The 21,614-nt window shown below is 38.0% G+C and overlaps 1 protein-coding gene across 1 annotated transcript in view; it reads left to right on the top strand.

Moving 5' to 3' along the window:
• Positions 1–1,419: 1,419 nt before the first annotated feature.
• LOC124555804 (target of rapamycin complex 2 subunit MAPKAP1) overlaps positions 1,420–21,614 on the top strand; it is a 113,528-nt gene continuing 93,333 nt past the window's right edge. The window contains exon 1 of the mRNA XM_047129864.1: positions 1,420–2,086. Coding sequence (XP_046985820.1) covers positions 2,014–2,086 — 73 coding nt within the window. The 5' untranslated portion in view covers positions 1,420–2,013. The remainder of the gene's footprint in view (positions 2,087–21,614) is intronic.

Below are 21,614 nucleotides of genomic sequence, written 5' to 3'. Positions count from 1 at the left end.
CTGGCCAGCAAGATCTCCGGATCTGTCTCCCATTGAGCATGTTTGGGACTGGATGAAGCGTCGTCTCACGCGGTCTGCACGTCCAGCACGAACGCTGGTCCAACTGAGGCGCCAGGTGGAAATGGCATGGCAAGCCGTTCCACAGGACTACATCCAGCATCTCTACGATCGTCTCCATGGGAGAATAGCAGCCTGCATTGCTGCGAAAGGTGGATATACACTGTACTAGGGCCGACATTGTGCATGCTCTGTTGCCTGTGTCCATGTGCCTGTGGTTCTGTCAGTGTGATCATGTGATGTATCTGACCCCAGGAATGTGTCAATAAAGTTTCCCCTTCCTGGGACAATGATTTCACGGTGTTCTTATTTCAATTTCCAGGAGTGTATATCGCAATACCACGCATACTGACACCCATATCTACATTGCCCTGTAGTATTACATACCTTAAAGGTGTGTAATTAAAGTTTTTGAATACTTAGTGCGCAGCTCGTGGTCTAGTGGCTAGCGTTGCTGTTTCTGGATTCACAGGGTCCTGGGCTCAATTCCCAGCTTGGTTGGGGATTTTCTCTGCATGGGGACTGGGTGTTTGTGTTGTCCTCATCATTTCATCGTCATCATTTGTGGCAGTGGCTCTAGTGGACTGTGAAAAAATTTGACTGTGTAAGAACTGGGACTTTCTACGGGCTTTGATGACAGCACAGTTGAGCGCCCAACAAACTAGTGCTCAGAGCCATTTGAACCATTTAGATTTACATGGTTGTCAGTATGTGTGATATTGCGTTGTAATGGCTTGTGTTTCTTTGTTTTATAGCACTTGATAGTGGGATAATGTAGTCCCGAAACATGTTGTGGTAAATAAATAAAACATTTGCAACAACTGGTGTGTAACATTCACAGTACTGATTCATGATAGAGTTGTGCTATGGTTTCACAACAGGTAACCAAATTACCTAAATCTGAATGTCCGGAGAGACATCCATTCTCCCGAATATGAATGTCTTAACAACTGCTCTGCCTCATTCGATTGGTACCCATTGTACAATGTTCTTTTGACCACACACAATTTGCATTACACGGATTAACTATGTAATAGTCTATTTGCTAGAGTAAATGACCTTAACTGATTCTCATGGTCATGCTGCCTCCAAAACTGCTCCGGCGGTATAAGTGATACGATTATCAAAAGAATTGCCATTAGGGAGATACCAAATTTCTGTGGTTGTCATCTAGGCACATGTATGTAATAATTATCACTGGTGCGTCTCAGTGGGCTTCACTTAATATTGACAATTTCTGGGTTTCACCCACACAAACAGACAATTAAATCCGCATTGGTTGAAAGTTGATACTTCTCTAACGCCCCTGAAGAGATCAAGTATCACATTCGAAGTTCTGATGTAGTTTTAGGAGATCTTTCCCATGCAGTCTTTGAATTACGAACCCAATATTCCTGCAAAACAGTTCACGTTCTCATTGCATCACACAATGTTACACAACTGACCTTTTCTTAGGAGCGTTCTCATTTTTATAAAGAATGCACGATATGGATTATCGTAGTTCGTATTTCGGTATCCTGTCGTGTGTTGTCCACTGCCGCGTGGTTTACTTGTTCTAGCGCTAGTGCGCTACAGTTTCGTTATACGCAGTGACCAGCTACAAATAAGCATTAGCCGCTTTTGTGACGAAAATAAAAGTGGGGCCTAATTACATCTTACACAGCTGTCTAACATCCACGCTGTATTGACTAGAAATGTGATAGTTGCCGGATGTGTGCGCTCGTGTGTGGGAAAGTGAAAGTAACGCAAAGAAAATGCGACATGACACGGAAAAGAAATATAGTATTGTGCTTGGGTGGTGCTCTATCGTTTTCAGCAGGGCTACATACATTCGAGTGATTTGTTTCAAATGAGTGAAACATCTGAAAAAATGACAGTTGCATGTGCTAAAGCTACGAAGCGGGTTATGCAGTACAGTGAAATAACTTAATATATAGTGTACGCGTTGCTCCAAGCATGGCTATTTACGATAATAAACACTGGCTACTGTCTCATATACGAAACTCCTTCATAATATCCGATGATACAGGTATGTAATCAGCAGCCTGTTTCTTTAGTATGAGTTCGCAATTATTGCGACAGAATAGGCAACGATTTTGCCCTCTAGCCTTTCGCTCCTGACTTTCGGGTACCGGCTTGGTTGTGAAATTTATATTGAAACTGAGTTCCTCTAAGTATGTTAAAAGTGGAAATGTCAGAGTATGCTATGTCTGAACATTGATCGATAAAATTTACTGCAAACAAATGTCTGAAGTATATGAAATTGCTGATTGTGTGACAAGCCATATGCACTGCTGTAAAGTTCAAAAATTCAACTTTTAAAGACGGTTGTACTTAATAACTGAAGGGAATGTTTCCAGTTTAATATCGTAATTATTTGTCATTCATAGTCCTGAAAAAGCAGCAGCCCAGGCAGATGAGGGAGAACAAAAAAAAGAAAAAAAAAAAAAAAACACCATTGTATGTAGTTAACGGTTGGTTTGCTGTGATGAGTTTACACAATTGTGTATGTTATACTACTTCCAAGTGTTTTTGTGTAATTAAAGTGCTGTGTAAATTAGTAAAAGAACACACAGTAGATATGACTTCATTGGTAGAGCGACTGTCATTTCAGTAAGAAGAAACTATGGGGAAGGGCAGTAATTTTGACTGATTCTTGAAGACAATTATATGTTGATGTTGAAATAGGAACCTTTATATTTGAATGTTGTTATCCATCCTTGGGCAATATAAATCGGGTGTATGAGTAAAATATGTACACCTAGTTTAAATACATAAAAATACATTGATACAAATTTTATTTTGTTGTGTAGATAATTTACCAAAGCAAATATTCGTCTAGGTAGGTAACATATGATTTTTGGCTAATCCTCAACAGTAATTTGAGATCTTTTTCAATAAATAGTCTTTTCCACAAGTACACAGCTCAAAAGTATACATATACAATGTGTACATATGATATAGATATTCATCAGTGGGCCTGTATACATACAATATTTCTTGAGTAGTATTAAATATTTGTATAGTTCCTATTTCTATTGTTCTCTGTGGGAGCTCTTGGCCATAACAATTTATTTTCTAACATTTACATTTGTCTAAATAATTTGCATGTCATTTTATGTAATTGTCAACAGTGTAATAGCCCTCATTTGATAAATAATTTTGCATATTTCCTAAAGGCATGCAGTTTTTTGTCTTTGGCCTGTTGTAGAAGGGTGTCATAAATTTATTCCACTGTATAAACTATTTTGGGTTTTAACTGTTTTTTTCATTTGAACATGATGACTGTAAGTGTTCCCACATTCATGTACTTGCTTGTTTGATGGGTACTGGTTATTGTTTTTACTTACATAAGTTTCTGATTTATAAATAAGGAACTGTGGGGATTCCCAAAATAATGAACAAGTCAGTGCAGTGATGAACTCTCCTCATTTTTGTTATGAATCCCCATAGCTGTTTTTACAATTTGGTTGAGCCTGTTTATCTAATGGAAAAGTGTGTGCATGGTTGAGCACAGATTTTTTTTTCTGTGTGCCTTGAACCCAGCCTTCACCTTTCAGTGATGAGAAGATTCACTAGGAACGACATGTGGTTTGGATTCCACATTTAACTTTAGGTCCTTTATCCCTTAAGATTACTGAGGTTGGTGAAGGACATGTAACACTCCGAAGTGGCATTCAGTTGAAAGAATTGCATCAGGCCACTGAGTCACACACAATTATTATTATTGTAACTTTATGATCGATTGGATGTTCTGAGCATTTATTCCCCCACAAGATTATGCCATAAGTCTCTGCAGCATACTGAAAAATGCAAGGTTGGGGGAGGGAGGAGGGGGGCGGGGCAGTTCCAAAATGTAACTTTTACCAAATGGACATCCGGGCTACTGCGTGACAGTGTCTTGTTGTCCCACCCCCCTCCAACCCCTGCAAACGTGGTTGTGGGGATGTGTTGATGGATTGACAGACTGATAGGCCCTATGTAGCATAGCCCAAGGTGTGCCTTAGAATGGAAGATGATAAATTTTTTTGTGTGTGAATTTGAAATAAAGGTTGCGGTAACAGACCTATAACATAGCCTGATGAATACATTTGCACCAGTTTAACGTACTTTTGGCTATAAAACTCCAAAATACATTTAGAAGCCATATACTAAAATTCTGACAAGTCTCGGAACTAGTATTTTGGTGCACATGGTGTATATATCTCGTACAGAAACCATGAAATCTTCAATATTTGGAGGGGGGGGGGGGGCAGGAGGTCTACTAAATAAGTCACTCTTGTATGCAAAAAGTGGGTATACATTGTTCTTGCACATGCGATGCTTCACACGGACTTTATTATTTGGAGTGTGTATCATACTGTTGCAATTTGCTTTCCCATTATTGTAATATATTCCTAGAAATTTTGATTTACATGCTATAACATCATCATTCTCTCTTTAATTGCTATTCTTTGACATTCTGTTTATATAGAAATTAATGCCGTTTTTTAGAGGCAGCTTATTGTTTTGTGTCCACCTGCACATTTGCATGAGTGAGTTTCATAGGCCGTAGGCTTAAATATGTCCATTAACTTGTTGTTGATCAGAATATTACTGTGATCAGCAAATAGTGTTATTTCTTTGTGCTTTACACTTAAAGTAAAATAGTTCAGGGTTACAACAGTGTTCTATAATGTGGTGCATTTTGCTTGAGAAATCTCGATCCATTGTACTCTTACTTTTTGGGTGTATATGAAATCATTTACTTCTTACTCCCCTTATTCCAAATGTTTTAATTCTGTTTAATACCTCTTTGTGGTCTACTGTGTCAAAGGCTCTGTCAGAGCAAGGAAGATGCCAGTTGCATGATAGCCTTTGCCCAGTGTCTCAAAAACATTCTTGAATTGAGATATTGATGATCCTACACTTTTCTTAGGCTTAAATCCAAACTTTTCTTTGCCTAGAAGATTGTTCTTCTTTAAAAAGCTAATGAGTATATTTTTCATCGTAGTTTCCAATACTATGAAATATGATATGAGTAATGAGATGGAAAATGATGTAATGTGATGGATCTACGTTTTTATACATTTTCTGGGTCACCTTTCTTATGAAGAAACACAACTTTAGCATGTTTTAGGAACGCTAGGAAGCAAGCTGTGGTGAAAGATTCATTCCTAATGTGCACCAAGGATTTGTTATAACATCTATACACCTTAACAAGTGCACAAACACATTAGCTAAATCTGCTGATGTGTTATGTTTAGCTTACACACAACATTGCCAAGCCAAGTTCTTCCATGGTGAAGATGTGCAAAAACATTAAGTTAGCTGTGTAGTTTAGTGTTACTACAGGCTGTAGTTTCACACACTTCCATTGTAGCTTAGTAATTATTGTGATGAAGGATTTGTTTACAAAATTTTCAAGTTTATTTTGATAACACATTGTGCTTCCATTATGCTTAATTCGTATGTCTACATGTGCTTTTAATTTGGGTTATTAAATTCTGCCTTCTGCAAAAAAATAATGTATTTCTGTTTACCCAAACATGTTTTGATACCCATGTGTCATCTGTGGATCTTGGTAACAAAAATTTTGTGTTTTGGTTTATTGCATTTTGTGGTCCATCTAGTAATGTCTCGAGCTGCTCCCATTTTGTTTTCAGCATTTTGTATAATTCTGTTGTTTACAGTCATTTTTGCAGTTATTAATATTTCCTTTTTTTTATATGTGAGAGAAGTTCAAGAAATTTGGATCTCAGTGGGTGTTTTTTGTGCTGTTGAAGTGCTTTGGCATTTAGGATTTTGAATGAGAAGTTCTCATTTGTGTTGGTTTCTAAAATCACACCTTCCCACATTTCATTGAATAAATGTTTAGCATATTCAAACCTTTTTTGTCTCGGAGAAAATACTTCCATATGTCAGCCATTTAGTTGCATTTCCTCCTGGTAGTTAAGGGTGGTAAGCTGCCTCGAGTGGCCTGACAGACCCAGGTTATGTATAACTGCATTGCAACTTTCTTTCTCTAGCCTACATCATTTAATATATGGTCAGTGATTAATGCAGTGCATTTGGTTATCTGTGGGGTGGTGTAAATCATTCAATAACAGTCTAGGATATTGAAGAAAGTGTTCCAAAATCAGCTGGATTTGTTGTGTTAATGTCTCCATAAACAAAAATTTTGCCCTTTCAATTAGCAATTATGTCCAGGATCTAGATTAATTTATCAATGAAATTACTGATATCAACACTAAGACAACAATAAATACATATTATTGTTAATATTTTTCTGAGATCTGCAGCTGGTATCTCATATTTTTCACTTATTGAAATTACAAGAACTAAGATTTCAGAATACTCTGCTTGATGTGACACCATGTAGAAGAAACATTTCTTACCTAATTGTAATATCATGTTATTGCATTATATTTGGGAGAAAGAAGGATAAGGCAAGTTTCACATTACACTGCTGTAATCAGATCCAAAGTAACTGTCTCCTTTGTAGTGGTAGAGGACCATCTTTCACTGTCATCTTAGCAAGAAATAAGTCACCATTCTCTCTCTCTCTCTCTCTCTCTCTCTCTCTCTCTCTCTCTCTCTCTCTCTCTCTCTCTCTCTCTCTCAGTGTAAAGTTTTTTTTGTTATTATGTATCTAGTTTAATATATGTGGACTCAAATCCATTTACACCTTATGTCAATAGTTAATGAATTACTCGTCATTTTAGGATACTTATCAGAAAGTAACTCGTGTGTCATATCTGGGTAAAGTAGCAACTCTTCCCATGTGCCTTGAAAATGAAACTTGAATGATTAATTTTGCTAACTGCTTTTATAAATTCCACAGAAAATAGATGGCTTGATATTTTGTATTCTGCAGCAAATGGAAATGGTAGGCCAAATTATTATAATGGCACAGGGATAAGCAGACACTGAAGCTATGTTATAGGTGCCCAAGTTTCTTTGCCAACATAATTTCACTTCTGTTCACACATAAAATGTGTAATTTTCTTTTCCAAGGTAGGAGACATATTTAGGTAACTAGGAAAAATGTTGTAAGCACATTTCGTTACTTCGCATCTGATAGCTTAAAATCTCATGTCAATTGAATCTTCTGTTGTTATTTGGTACAACAATTTCATATTTATAAATAAAAAGCACAAAACACGGATGTTCTATAGTATTTGACTTTTCCCTTACAGACAACAACAACAATAATGGAGGAGGATACAGTACTCCTGGACATGGTAGCATTTACTTTGTTTTTGCATCTCACTTTCCATGTATACTATCTTTTTCAGTAACCATGTATTGTCTGGTGATAGCATTGCAAGCTGAAAACTAGCTAAATAAATAAATACTGTAGAACATCCAAATATATGCTTATCATTTGTAAAAATTAATGTTTTATTACAAACTGTCAGTATTTTATAGTTAGAAAAAGAAAATTTAGTATTTTCTTAGTTTTATATGGTTTAAAAATGTAGTAGACCTGAAGTAATATTTAATGACATTACAATCCACTAAATAACAAAACATTCCTGACAGATTAAAATTGTGTATTGGATTGTGGCTTGAATCAGGACCCTGGCAAGTTATGGGCTAAGGGCAGTTTTCTTACTGACTAACATATCCAGACATGATGCACAATCTGCTAGTTCTATCTCCACTTTTCTCTTGTTACCAAATTTTAAGGAATCTCGCATCCACATGTTGTTGTACTATCCCTCCCAGGGTTAACCACAGAGCACTATGGGAGACCAATATTGTACTTAGTGCGCCTGACCTGCATATTGTTTACTTGGAGCATCAAATGAAATTCAAAGTGTGAGGTAATGAAGTCACACATATTGTTAAACATTAACAGCAACAACAAGAAATGGTAAACCGAGCGAGGTGGCGCAGTGGTTAGACACTGGACTCGCATTCGGGAGGACGACGATTCAATCCCGCGTCTGGCCATCCAGATTTAGGTTTTCCGTGATTTCCCTAAATCGGTCCAGGCAAATGCCGGGATGGTTCCTCTGAAAGGGCACGGCCGACTTCCTTCTCCATCCTTCCCTAATCCGATGAGACCAATGACCTCGCTGTCTGGTCTCCTTCCCCAAAACAACCCCTAACAAGAAATGGTGACTTGGAAAATTACTATCTTTAAATCATACATGGTGAGACAGCTAAGACATGCCATCCAAAATGTATGAAGAGTGAGCAAATATAGTGAGGTGCACCTTTTGCTCTGTTATAATGTACAATGTGACAAATTTGTTGATTTGCACAAGTGAATTGTAAGGTTCATAGCTGCTAAAATATGACAAGGATATTTCCTTAATTTTTTGGTAATTTTTTGGCATTTGAAAGAGTCTTCCAAGTGGACTTCAGTGACACAACATGTGAGGAACTTGATTGAATACTAACAAGATAACAGCACCCCAAACCAGTAGATCCCATAAGTGTCTGCCCTACCATTCTAAATGTTAGCAAACATTTGTTTCGGGTATTACACAGACACTTAAACATTGCAGTTTCAGATGGGGAGGGGGCAATTGTTTGGAAGGGGGGGGGTTGGTATGAGCTTTGGTTGTATAAGGTACTGGTAAAAGTTGGATCTGAACTGTCATATTTAAGACACTGCTAATCTTAGCTAAAATTGCGCTGTAACCATTACTGAAAGCTATGTGTACTCAATTAATTTTGCTTTGTGTTGCTCATTGTTTTCTTATTTTGAAATGAGTGAAGAGACTAATTCTAGTCCATGATGAGGTTTTAGTATGACCCTAACAACACCAGAAGGGGTTGATGATCTCTATGACCATTATGTATGTCTTGCCTTTGCAGGAGTACAGAACACAGACGTACGCTGTCAACCCTATGAGAGGGAGATAGGGCTTGTTGCCCTGCTCCACACGTCTCCCTTCCATTGGTCTTGGTTATCATTCAATTATATTGGCAGATGATTACCACAGTATAGTGTTTGCATTCTATGGTTTGTGTATTTATTGTTATGATTGTCATATGAAGTGGTCAGTATATTGACTTGTGCATTGAACACACTATAAATCGTTCCCAGGTAGACAATCGTGTAATTTAATTTCTGCTGGACAGGTGCATTTTATGCAACATTTCATGTAAGTAGGACTCATCATTGTTTCCTTGTATTACCCAGCAAAATTAACTGGTTATCAGGCCAGGGTGACAACACCATCATGTTTCTTGTAGTTTGGTCTCTTTATGCCCCAAACAAACCAACCAACCAACACATTTAAGCCCAAGATGGAAGGAGGGGAAGTAGTAATAGCATATACTCCAGTATTCTTGGAGGTGGAATGCTTTCACGTGCTACATGTCTGTAGTGAAGGAAGTGCCCATGTAGGTAAAGAACAGAAACAGCAAATACATTATCTCTCACCTTAGCTGCTCGCAATGCTTTGTGGCAGTATCCATAAAACTACTGTCCCTAGTGGTGTCACTATTCACCACAGCTATATCTGTTGATTTGTCATCTGCTGTTTCAGTCACCGGTAATAAATAATGCTTACTCTTTGTCCAAATCCATGCCAACTGATTTTATTATATTTTCCTTGTCTGTCAAAGTATCTGCCCTCTAGCCATAATTCACACATTTTCAGCATGATGCACAGTCTTTCTAGTCGTATAATGTCACAACTGTGAACGTAATGTCACAGCAGCAGAATCAAACTGTGCGTGTGTTCTAGAGATTAGAGTTTTCAGCTAGTAATGCCGAGATACTGTGTCTGGTTTGCAGTAACCACCTAAAATTTGTCTGTGCTGGAAAGGACAGGAAGTAAGTTTCCACAGCCCTATGAGACAAATGGAAAAGCTGCTTGGATATATAAGCAACAAAGTTGACACATAAGTTGCTGAAGTAGCATTTTACATTGAAAAGCTTGCACTAGGGCTAAATGGCACACGACAGTTAATTATTAGCAACAAAACTGTCAGCCATCATATTTTTGGGCTACAGAGCTAGATGCCTGACATATTATGACTATAGATCTTATTCTGTGCAAGACTGACTATGATCTAATTCTCCACAAGACTCCAGACCTGTTCTATAAGATTCAGGTCTGCGTGGTATGGCTCGAGCAGCAGGGGAACCGTTTTTGTGGAAAATTTTGTCAGTGGAATAAAGAGGGGAAGGTCGATGCTCCTTAATTAATGTCAGAAGTTTGGCAGTCCTTGCCTGTAAATGTTTTTAATTTTTCTCTGTCCATTTCTACACGATAGTCTGAAGTTTTCCTCTTATGGGCAGAACACGGAATGAAATTCTGTATCCGCAACAGTGATGTGTTGCTTGTTGTTTGACAGTACACTTCACATGGGTCACCTTGCAACATTTATTCACTGTATAGTGTGTATGAGTCCACAGTTCATCCAAATAAACTGCTGGCCACTTTCATTAATTTTCCAAAAAAAAAAAAAAAAAAAAAACCCTTAATGTAGTATATGTTTTCTTTGAGTGCGTTCTCTTGTCCACACATTATGACTTGTTCATTCTGTGCGACAAAAGGTTTGAAGCTTTTGCAAATTTGGTATTTCGTTGTATTGTTCATAATACTGCAGAAATTTCTGTATAATAACACATTTATCTATATCGTCAATGAAATGTTTATTGTGTGCATTTCATTTATTCTGCTTCGGAGCAGATAGGTCCTACTTGGATTTTGCTTCGCTCAGCATTTCCTCTCTCCTTCCATAATTTGCACACCATTGACTTACATTTGCCTGCACATCCTGTTGTCTTCTTTTCTGACACCATCACGCCTTTCTCCTTCTCATTCCGTCAGTGAAATTAACGACATTTACAAGAGATTCTCACAGCTTCCTGAGAAAGTATGTTACCTTATCCGTTTCCTTGATCACTTTTTGTGCTCACTCTGGGTGGAGAAATGAGTGGTAGTGTCAATTGGAACATGACTGTACCCCTTCGTACGAACCAAGTTAGTTCTCACAAGTTCATTATGCCGAGTAATGGATTGTGTGTATTTCTGTGTTGGTGAATTTTTGTGTGTAAACAGTGCTCTTCATATATTGTGGTGTGGCACAGAGAACATACGGTTACATTTTGATTTTGTGTGCCACTAATTTGGTCAATATGAAAATAGAGAATAGTGGTTTTGGAGTTATGGCACACCATGAGTGGTTTTTGTATAATGTATGCAGCTGAGTGGTGATAGGCTGAGGCAGAGTAATAAGAGTTTGGTACAATTTTTTCAGTTCAGGAGGAAAGTACATTTGGCTATCTGAAATAAATACTTATTAATTGCATTCACAGTGATTGCACCACAAGTCAACAATCATATAGTCAACTGCCTACATAGAGCATTGTTTTCAGTCAATAAGCTGTACATTTGAAAGGGACAAGGAGTGATAAATTAGTATGTATGTGACCAAGACCAGGCTGATGCTAACTTGGGGGTTTAGTAAAATTAAGCACTTTATCCAAACAGCAGCTCCCTGTGTGGTGTATCTGCCAGAACAATGCTACTTTGGTGTCAGTACAGCCTGTGGGTAAAGCAGAGGGTAGATTTTTGGTCAATCATGGAGGTAGCTCGCACTTGGAATCCCTTTATTTAAATTTGCAGGGCTACATAACAAGATTGTTGAATAATTACTGTGAACTTTTTGACTGGATGAATTATTATGTATGTCTGTGAGTGTGGTGCAGCATGAACAATACACTGGATGGTAGAAGGAGAACATATGTGGCATATGGGTAAAGGAAATGAAGCAAGAACCATCACAACATTTAATTTAAATAATGTGGAAGAAAGAAGACTGGGTGAAGGATTTGGGTCAAATCTAAGGAAAGAAGACAACATAGTGGGATATGCATAGAGAGAGAGAGAAAGAGAGAGAGTGTGTGTGTGTGTGTGTGTGTGTGTGTGTGTGTGTAGAGGTCTGGAGCTAGATGCATGGATAAGGTGCCTACCAGATGCAGAATCATTGCATCAAAATAGCAGCAATGGGAGGGATCGAAGTAGGCACTGGTGCAGAGAAGTAACATTTGACTAAGTAAACCAGTCATTGTTAGATTAATATCTAATACAACAAATTTGTACTTCTTTAAAATTGAAAGGTTTTGCCAACAATATGTTTAACTCTAAAAGAATTAAGGAAATTGAAGAAAATAATTGAGAAAAATCTGGAATTTCTAATGAGCCATGGGGAAGTGAGAGAGTAGGTATGTGCTGTAAATGTTGTGACGTTGGAGTAAAATGAGGAAGACAGTGCAGAGGGTAGTGTAGCTTCTGATGATACTGAAACAAATTTGCAGTGAAAATATATTGGTAATAGAGACCATGGAAAATAACAGTATGAAATTATTGTTGATTGCAGTGTGTGGAGAATTTAGAGAAAATTTTATTAAAGTTCACAGAGGCAGGAAGTTGTAAAGGGAATGTAGATAGTTTCACTAAAATTTATAGAGAGGAAGAGTACCAGATATTGACAAAGGGTAGCAGGAAATGAGCAGAAAGACAGAAGACATTCTCAGTCTGCATGAGAAGTAGTAACATGATCACAGCAAGGAAGTGACTAATGTAATGTCTCTTGTACCAGAAGAGGCGGAATGTTTGGATTTAAAAAGAAACAGAAAACCTAATGCGGTAGTTAACCATAAGTCCTTAAAACTAGATAAGGAAATTATAAATATTGAAAAGTCGCATGATGATTTAACTGTAAAACCTAATGGTGAAAATTCTGTCATCAAACAGTGAATGAGGTGCCTAACATGAAAGGTGCTATCAACCTGAGTTTAACAAATAAATAGATCAGAACAATAAATGTTTATGTTTAAGAAATTAATTGGTTAGTTATTTACATGTTCCATCATCCATAATTTCTAATTCTTGCCATGATATGGAATAAGTCAGTTTTACCATTCTAGTACTCATTCTCAGCAGAAAATATGGTAACCATTTACATAACACATTATTTTTTTATCCTCCAAATTTCAGGGTTTTTTAAGGAAGGAAAGAAGTAAATTGGAGAAAGCTGGTGGTGATGGTGAAGGCCGTTGTTTAAAGATGAGCAAATTACATAATTTGTTGACAAAGGGAATGTGTTCGCTAATTTGTTGCTTTGTGTATAAGGCTACTGAAGTATCACTGTATAGTGACAGCAGTTTACAAACTGATCACAATGTAGTAGATTGTTGTGAGGTAAAATACGATCCATGACAGAACAAGGCGATGGTAGTAAAATAGATATATGGGAAAATGCTGAGAAAGCTCTCCAGGTAAAGGTGAAACTTTAGGTGCATGTATGTAGAGTAAGATGCCCTGAGACTTCATTTTTTAGTGTGCATGCGTGTGCATGTGCGCACGCGCAACAAAGGTCTTAACAGCTGAAAGCTATAATTGTTAGACTCGATTTTGTTGTGGCTATTTTTGATTCAGCATCTCTGCTATATGATGAGTAGCAACTTTCCTTCTCATAAGAGGATGAGCATTGTTGTTGATGGCATAGTAAGGGATTTGTGGAGCAAAGTAATTTGACAAGAGGTATTTTGATGCAGCGAGTAGAACGTGTAGAGGAAAATAAAGGTATTTTGAGTATCGTTTATTTCAAAGTATGCATTGGTGGTAAAATTTGTAGATGTCTCTTTGTTGTTTGTAATGAGTGTCTTTGTGATGGTTTGTTTAGCATTGTAAATCCGCAGTTTTAGATAAAATATATGTTTTGTAATGTTATTTGGAACTTTATATTTCACAAAGACTTATTGATTGGCATGTGACCAGATCTGTGATTAGTAGCTGTAAAAGGTTAAGAAAAATGTACAGTATTTAAAATGAGATAAAATTAAATTGTTCCAATGAAATTGCATAGAAAATTTGAAAAAATAGATGCATTATAAAAAACTACCAAATCTGGTAAATGTTGTTTGACCAGAGAGTGCTGCCAATACGTTTAATTTGCAAAGTAACTTAGAAGATTTTACATGGCATTGAGTGGTGAAGTGAGTGATGTTTAAGTAGTCTGTGTAAGATTCTAATTTATTTTACTTATTTATCGAGTTCCTCCTCCAGGGGACTTCAGCTAGAAGTACATGGGTGGCATCTGCGAGGACCTGAGCTGAGCCTGACATTGCTTCCACTTACTTTTGTCAGGCTCCTTCTTTATCCCTCTCTGTCGGCCTCCCTTGGCCAACTCTTGCTTTTTCGACCCCAACGGTATTAGGTTTGAGGCCCGAGGGTGTCTTCCCAATTCCCTTATTCCTACTTCTAACCCAACTCCTGTGGGGAGCCCACTCCTTAATAAAAGCCAGCAATCCTGGAAGCTGTGAGGGTAACACCACAGATTGGATGAGAGGCCAGCACCCTCTCTTCGTAAAAAATTAAGCATGCTTCCAAGACCACAAGTAAGCCTCGGAACATTACTGACAAAAATAGATTATGTCAGTGGCAAAGAAACAGTATACGATTTGGAACGTGGAATGTAAGGAGTCTGTACAACACAGGAGCTGCAATCAGTGTTGTCAAAGAAATTCAGAGGTACGAACTAGACCTAGTTGCACTGCAAGAAATCCGGTGGGAGGATGCTGGCAACATTGATGTTGAAAACTGTACTATTCTTTATGGAGCCTGTGAACAAGGTCATCTGTTAGGCACTGGTTTTTGCATCAGTAAGACTTTGGCCACTAATGTTTCAGAGTTCGTTTCAGTCAGCCCAAGAATACCTGTTCTAACACTGGACGTAAAGCATATTAAGGCAGACTTTTGTGAACTGTCACGCTCCCACAGAGGAGAGCAAAAGTGAAGTGAAAGATGAGTTCTATGCACAGCTAGAGGCAGTGATGGATGCTATACCAAATGGTCACCTGAGGATCCTCCTTGGTGATATGAATACCAAGGTTGGGAAAGAACAAATATCAAGACACAACAGGAAGGCACAGTCTATACAACCTAAGCAATGACAATGGGGTTAGGTTCATCAGCTTCGCTACATCATTAGGGTTGTTCATATCCAGCACAAACTTCCAGCGGAAAAACGTACATAGAGGCCCTGGGTGTCACCAGATGGGAGAACTATAAATCAAATAGACCATGTTACCATTGATCTCAGAGCCAAGAGATGGGTGTTCGACATTAAGACAATGCGGGGTGCCGAAGGTGGGAATGATCATTTCCTGGTCAGAGGCCTTTTAAACATACAGTGTAAAGGAAGAACGGGTCCTAAGTTAAAAAGATTGGAAAGGTACCATGTGGAGAAACTAAAAGATGAAGCAACAAAGACCGGATACCAGGTGCAACTTAGCAACCACTTTGAAGCACTCAGTGAAATGGACGAGAATCAGGACCTTGAACTAATATGGAGAAACATCCAGAGCTCAGTTAGGGATAGAGCAAAGGAAACACTAATGGGAAACACAGTGGGAAAGATGATCTGGTTTGGAAAGGAATGTGCAGATGCCCTGTAAAGGAGGAAGGAAGCCAGGAGCAAGTTGCTGAAGGGGACAAATCTGGCACAGGGCAAAGCACAATTTGAGGAGATCCGAAAGACTACACAAGCAACTCTGAGAAGAGCAAAGAGGAAATACATAAGGGATATCATCATTGAAGCAGAAACAGACTTCAGAGGACCAAAGACTAAGGAAATGTTTCTGTAGGTGAAGTACCTCTGCAAATGTCACCAGGTCAAGCAGAAATTTGTCAAAGATTCCCATGATAAGATCCTGACGAACGATAGTGACATAGCTGAGAGATGGAAAGAGCACTTTTGGCAGCTGCTAAATTGTGATGAACCCGAACTGCAATTTGATTTCCAGTACCCAATTACAGCCAATGCAGATTATCCCCCACCTACTCTGGATGAGGTAAAAACCAGAATCAGACACCTTAAGCAGAATAAGAGTCCAGGTGAACATGGAATACAGGCTGAAATGATCCTGTCAAGAGGAGAAAAACTTGCAGAAAGAATACACCAACTGATACAGGCAATATGGACCAAAGAAGAACTAACAGCAGAATGGTAAACAGCTCTGATTTGTCCAATACATAAGAAGGGCGACAAACTGAAATGTGGCAACTATTGAGGAATCGTCCTCCTTAACATCTGCTATAAGATCCTGTCCAATTGACTCATACATAGAATTCAGACAGTGGCAGAATCGGTGATTGAGGAGTACCAGGGAGGTTTCTGGCCAGGACGGTCAACAGTAGATCACATATTCAGCTTCTGGCAGCTCACTGAGAAACTGGGTGAATATGGTAAAGATTTGCATAATTTATGTGTTGATTTTAAGAAGGCCTATAATTGCATACATCGCAAGAGCCTGCTCAGCTGTTTTAAGGGAGTTTGGCATGGTAGAGAAGCTCATCAATCTGATAAAGATCTGTCTGAGCGAAACACGTGCAAAGGTGAAGATGGTAAATCGCGTAACTGAGGAATTTGAAATTGTGACAGGACTCAGGCAAGGAGATGGGTTGTCCCCTATCCTGTTCAACTTTGCCCTTGAGAAGATTGTACATGAGACCTTTCAAGAGAATGAAGGGATTGAAATTGAAGGAAAGAGGCTGGCATACTTAGCCTATGCAGACATCTGTTTTCTCTGTAGGTCAGAAGAGGAGTTGGAGCAAATGTCCAAAGCACTAAGGAGGCTGCCAGCAGATTTGAGCTAAACATAAATGAAGCCAAGACAGAGTACCTCATTATGATGCGTGGTCATTGTCAGACTGCTGTTCATCTACAATCACTGGAGGTTGGGGACCAGTCCTGCAAGAGAGTGCATGAATTCAAATACCTAGGGGCACTTTTCACTGAGAACTCATCATGTGAGGCAGAGATCAGTACCAGAATTGAAGCAGGAAACCGATCTTACCACAGCCTAGCACAACTGCTTCGGTCCAGATATCTCTCCAGACATTTAAAGATTCGACTGTACAGAATCCTGATCCAGCCTGTTGTTCTATATGGTTGTGAGACATGGAGTATCCGTAAACAGGACTTCCATAAGCTCCTCATTTTTGAGAGAAAAGTGCTTCAGAAGCTCTTCGGTCCAGTTCTGGATGCAGATACAGGGGAATGGAGGATCAGATACAACCAAGAGCTTGAGGAACTATACCACCAGCCCAACATAGCAGGAACTGTCAAAGCCAAACAAATACAGTGGCCAGCCGTGTGGCCCGGATGGAGGATCACAAATGGCCTCGGAAGCTCCTGGATTTTACACCTACAGGGAAGAGACCCCCAGGGAGACCCAAGAAGCATTGGAGGGATGGCCTCCATGAAGATTTAAACCACCAACTATCAATAGATGTGAATAGATGGCGGATAGCTGCAATGGACAGAATACAGTACAGGAGGAAACTTGTAGAAGCTTGCGGTCCACTGGGTCTGATCATGTAGTAGTAGTAGTAGTAGTAGTAGTAGTATTTATCAAGTTCCATGGAACTGTACAACTCAAACCTACTTAATTATGGAATGATTCAGTGCATGGTTTACTGAGGGCTGATTAGAAAATTTATAAACAAAAGTATTAAATAATGAGTTAAACTCAAAAATAGAGCATCTATGAATAAATAACACATTACAGAGAAAAGCTGTAAACTACTGCAGTGAAATCCTGCACGTAATTGAAGGAGTGTGCCACAAAGCAAACCTGTCAACTTGGATTGGAGTACTTGAGGTTTATCACTTAGTGTTTTTTCCCCCACCAGTTCTGTTAGAAGCAGCTTAAGGAAATGTTATCCAAGTGTGTATTGTAATTTCCATCCAGTGTTAATTGAATGTGTATTGCTCTTTATTCTGAACAACTCAATATTGTCTACAACAAATCCCATCATGGAATATATAATTACAGGGATGATGGATTTAGGATTGTGACACACTTGAACAATGGCCTACATGAAGTTCATGAACTGACACCGCAAATCAGTCTGTTGATTAATGTGTGTTTAGCAGTGTGCTAAAATAATGTGTACATTCTAAAGTACATTAAAGACTATAGATACCAAAATATAAAGGTGTTGTATGGTGCTTATTGTTGAGTAGCTCATTGTGGCAATGTGGCAGGGTCAGTTGGCCACGGTATTTGAAAATTGTTTTCCCAAGAAAATAGTTAAACATAATTCCAAGAAAACATATAAAAAACCTTGGCTAACTAAAGGAATAAGAATATCTTGCAACCGTAAAAGAGAACTGTATCTAACAGCAAGAGGGAGTACTGACCCCGAAATTGTTCAATATTATAAAAACTATTGTGCGGTACTAAGAAAAGTTATTAAAAAGTCCAGAAGCATGTGTATCATGTCTGAGATCAGTAACTCTGATAATAAAATTAAAGCAATTTGGAATATTATTGAAAGGGAAACAGGCAATGAAGAGCACAGGAAGACTTTAGTGCCATAAAACTGAATGACAAGTGTACTAACAAACAATCAGAAATTGAAAATATTTTCAATAATGTTGTGGAGAAAATAGGATCTAGATCTTCACTACAAGAGGCAAGGCTACTAATAGAAGAGGCCATACCTGTGCAGTTTGAAACACCTGTAATTCCACCAACCTCTCCCTCTGAAATCAGTAAAACAATAAACTCACTGACAAGTAAAAGCTCTTACGGAATCAATGGCATTTCCAGCAAGGTACTTAAAGCTTGTTCCCCACAGATAAGTAGGATTCTCAGCCACGTACATAATAGCTCTTGGGAACAGGGTGTTTTCCCCAATAGACTGAAATATGCCATTGTAAAACCATTGCATAAAAAGGCGGTACATCGGATGTCAACAACTACCGCCCAATCACTCTTCTGACAGCTCTATCACAAAATATTTGAGAAAGTAATGTATTCAAGAGTAGCCTCCCATATTTGTAAAAATAAAGTACTAACAAAATGTCAGTTTGGTTATTAGAAAGGCTTTTCAACAGAAAATGCTATATACACTTTCACTGATCAAATATTAAATGCTCTGAATTGCTGGACATCACCCATTGGTATTTTTTGTGATCTCTCAAAGGCCTTTGATTGTGTAAATCGTGGAATTCTTTTAGATAAGCTAAATCATTATGGTTTGAGTGGGGCAGTGCACAAATGGTTTAATTCATACTTAACTGGAAGAATGCAGAAAGTTGAAATAAGTGGTTCATGTAATGTTAAAACAACAGCTGATTCCTCAACCTGGGGGCTATCAAGTACGGGGTCCCACAGGGTTCGGTCTTAGGTCCGTTACTGTTCTTGATATACATTAATGATTTACCATTCCACATTGATGAAGATGCAAAGTTAGTTCTTTTTGCTGATGACACAAGTATAGTAATAACATCCAAAAACCAAGAACTAAGTGATGTAATTGTAAATGATGTTTTTCACAAAATTATTAAGTGGTTCTCAGCAAACGGACTCTCTTTAAATTTTGATAAAACACAGTATATACAGTTCTGTACAGTAAATGGCACAACTCCAGTAATAAATATAGACTTTGAACAGAAGTCTGTAGCTAAGGTAGAATTTTCAAAATTTTTAGGTGTGTCCATTGATGAGAGGTTAAATTGGAAGCAACACATTGATGGTCTGCTGAAACGTCTGAGTTCAGCTACGTATGCTATTAGGGTTATTGCAAATTTCGGTGATAAGAATCTCAGTAAATTATCTTACTATGCCTACTTTCATTCACTGCTTTTGTATGGCATCATATTCTGGGGTAATTCATCGTTGAGTAGAAAAGTATTCATTGCTCAAGAACGTGTAATCAGATTAATTGCTGGAGCCCACCCACGGTCATCCTGCAGACATCTATTTAAGGATCTAGGGATCCTCACAGTAACCTCACAGGATATATATTCACTTATGAAATTTGTTGTTAATAATCCAACCCAGTTCAAAAGTGATAGCAGTGTGCATAGCTATAACACCAGGAGAAAGGATGATCTTCACTATGCAGGTTTAAATCTGACTTTGGCACAGAAAGGGGTAAATTATGCTGCCACAAAAGTCTTTGGTCACTTACCAAACAGCATCAAAAGCCTGACAGCTAGCCAACCAACATTTAAAAATAAATTAAAAGAATTTCTAGATGACAACTCCTACTCATTGGCTGAATTTTTAGATATAAATTAAGGGGGGGGGGGGGGGGGAGAGACTTAAACGTTAGTGTCATGCAATATTTTGTGTAATGTAATATCTTGTACAGACATCTTTTATTAACCTGACACGTTCCACATCATTACGAAGTGTCATATTCATTATCTATGGAACAAGTATTAATCTAATCTAGATGGAGCTAGAAACGAGTGATGCCAGTGGTTAATGACCTGTGGCTGTGATGTGTAAACAAAACTGCGTGAGCTTAGTAAGAGACTACTGGGAATATGAGAATTGTTTATGTAGAGATAAAACTGATAACTTATATGATTTTACAGATGTACTTCAAAATCAGGTTGTACAACAAATGTTTCAGTCTAATATATAATGCAATATGTTTTGTGTCAAACCTACATATGATGAACATTGAATTCATACAGAGAGGAATTTCCCAGTCTTAAACAGCCACCAAACCAAACGTAATCAGCTGAGAGGTGGCTTCAAGGGACGATGTACTGCAGCTGGAATGCAGTCAACCATAGCACCCTACACTAAAAGATGATTTAATTGTGCATTTTGTGATTCAATTAGCTACACGGGAAAGAATGAAGTAAACATTATGTTGTCCAGAGTGTTATCATGTAACAAATAGTTTGAGGTTGATGTGTGTGTATATATATATTTTGCAGTATCTATGGAATTCTGAATGACAACTATCAAACTAATACCTCATTATGTAAGTGTACTTAAAATGAGTAATTTTGATTTGCGTATATGAAATGTTACTTAAATGGTATTGTCTATTATGGCAGCCCCAAAATAAGTTAATTTGGAAGTTAGGTAGTGAAATGATTCCTTTGCAGAGGAATTTAGGATCATTGGAAGCTTGTTTAGTGTGAAGTAAAAGATTATATTTGTTGCTGTATTGGTGTGTTTTTGTGCACTGATATATATAAACAGTAGATTTCATATATCATGGTGTGGCATGGATATTATAAATATTAATTCAATTGTTCAGTTACTTAACTAGAAACAAGAAGTGTTAGTGGAATGCTTTTTTTTAGATTAGATTCCAATTGATCTGTAGTGAGGTGGTCCTCCAGGATGTAATTCCAATTGATCCGTAGTGAGGAGGTCCTCCAGGATGTAGAACATGCCAGAAAAACAATAATACATGACAAATATTTACAACTGAAACAAATAAACTAATGTACCTTCCACAGGTCCCAAGTGGAATGATCGTCTTTTTTTTTATTTTTATTTTTTTATTTTTTTAAATGAGCGCTGTATGAAAGAATCATTGTGCAAACACTCATTTACTAAGATCACATTAATGCACTGATTTTAAAATTAAAAAAAAAATGTTTTTATATAAGGTAATAAATATATAACTACTACAATACTTATTTACAATAAACACATTACTGCACTGAAATGGTGCAGAAGTTAGATCGTACTTTTTTTTACACGCGCGCGCGCGCACGCGCACTCACACACACACACACACACACACACACACACACACACACACAGAGAGAGA

This window comes from Schistocerca americana, chromosome X (genome assembly GCF_021461395.2).
Source record: "Schistocerca americana isolate TAMUIC-IGC-003095 chromosome X, iqSchAmer2.1, whole genome shotgun sequence".
Taxonomy (NCBI): domain Eukaryota; kingdom Metazoa; phylum Arthropoda; class Insecta; order Orthoptera; family Acrididae; genus Schistocerca; species Schistocerca americana.
The sequence above is the reverse complement of the archived record's forward strand: the minus strand, read 5'-3'. Positions and strand labels throughout refer to the sequence as shown.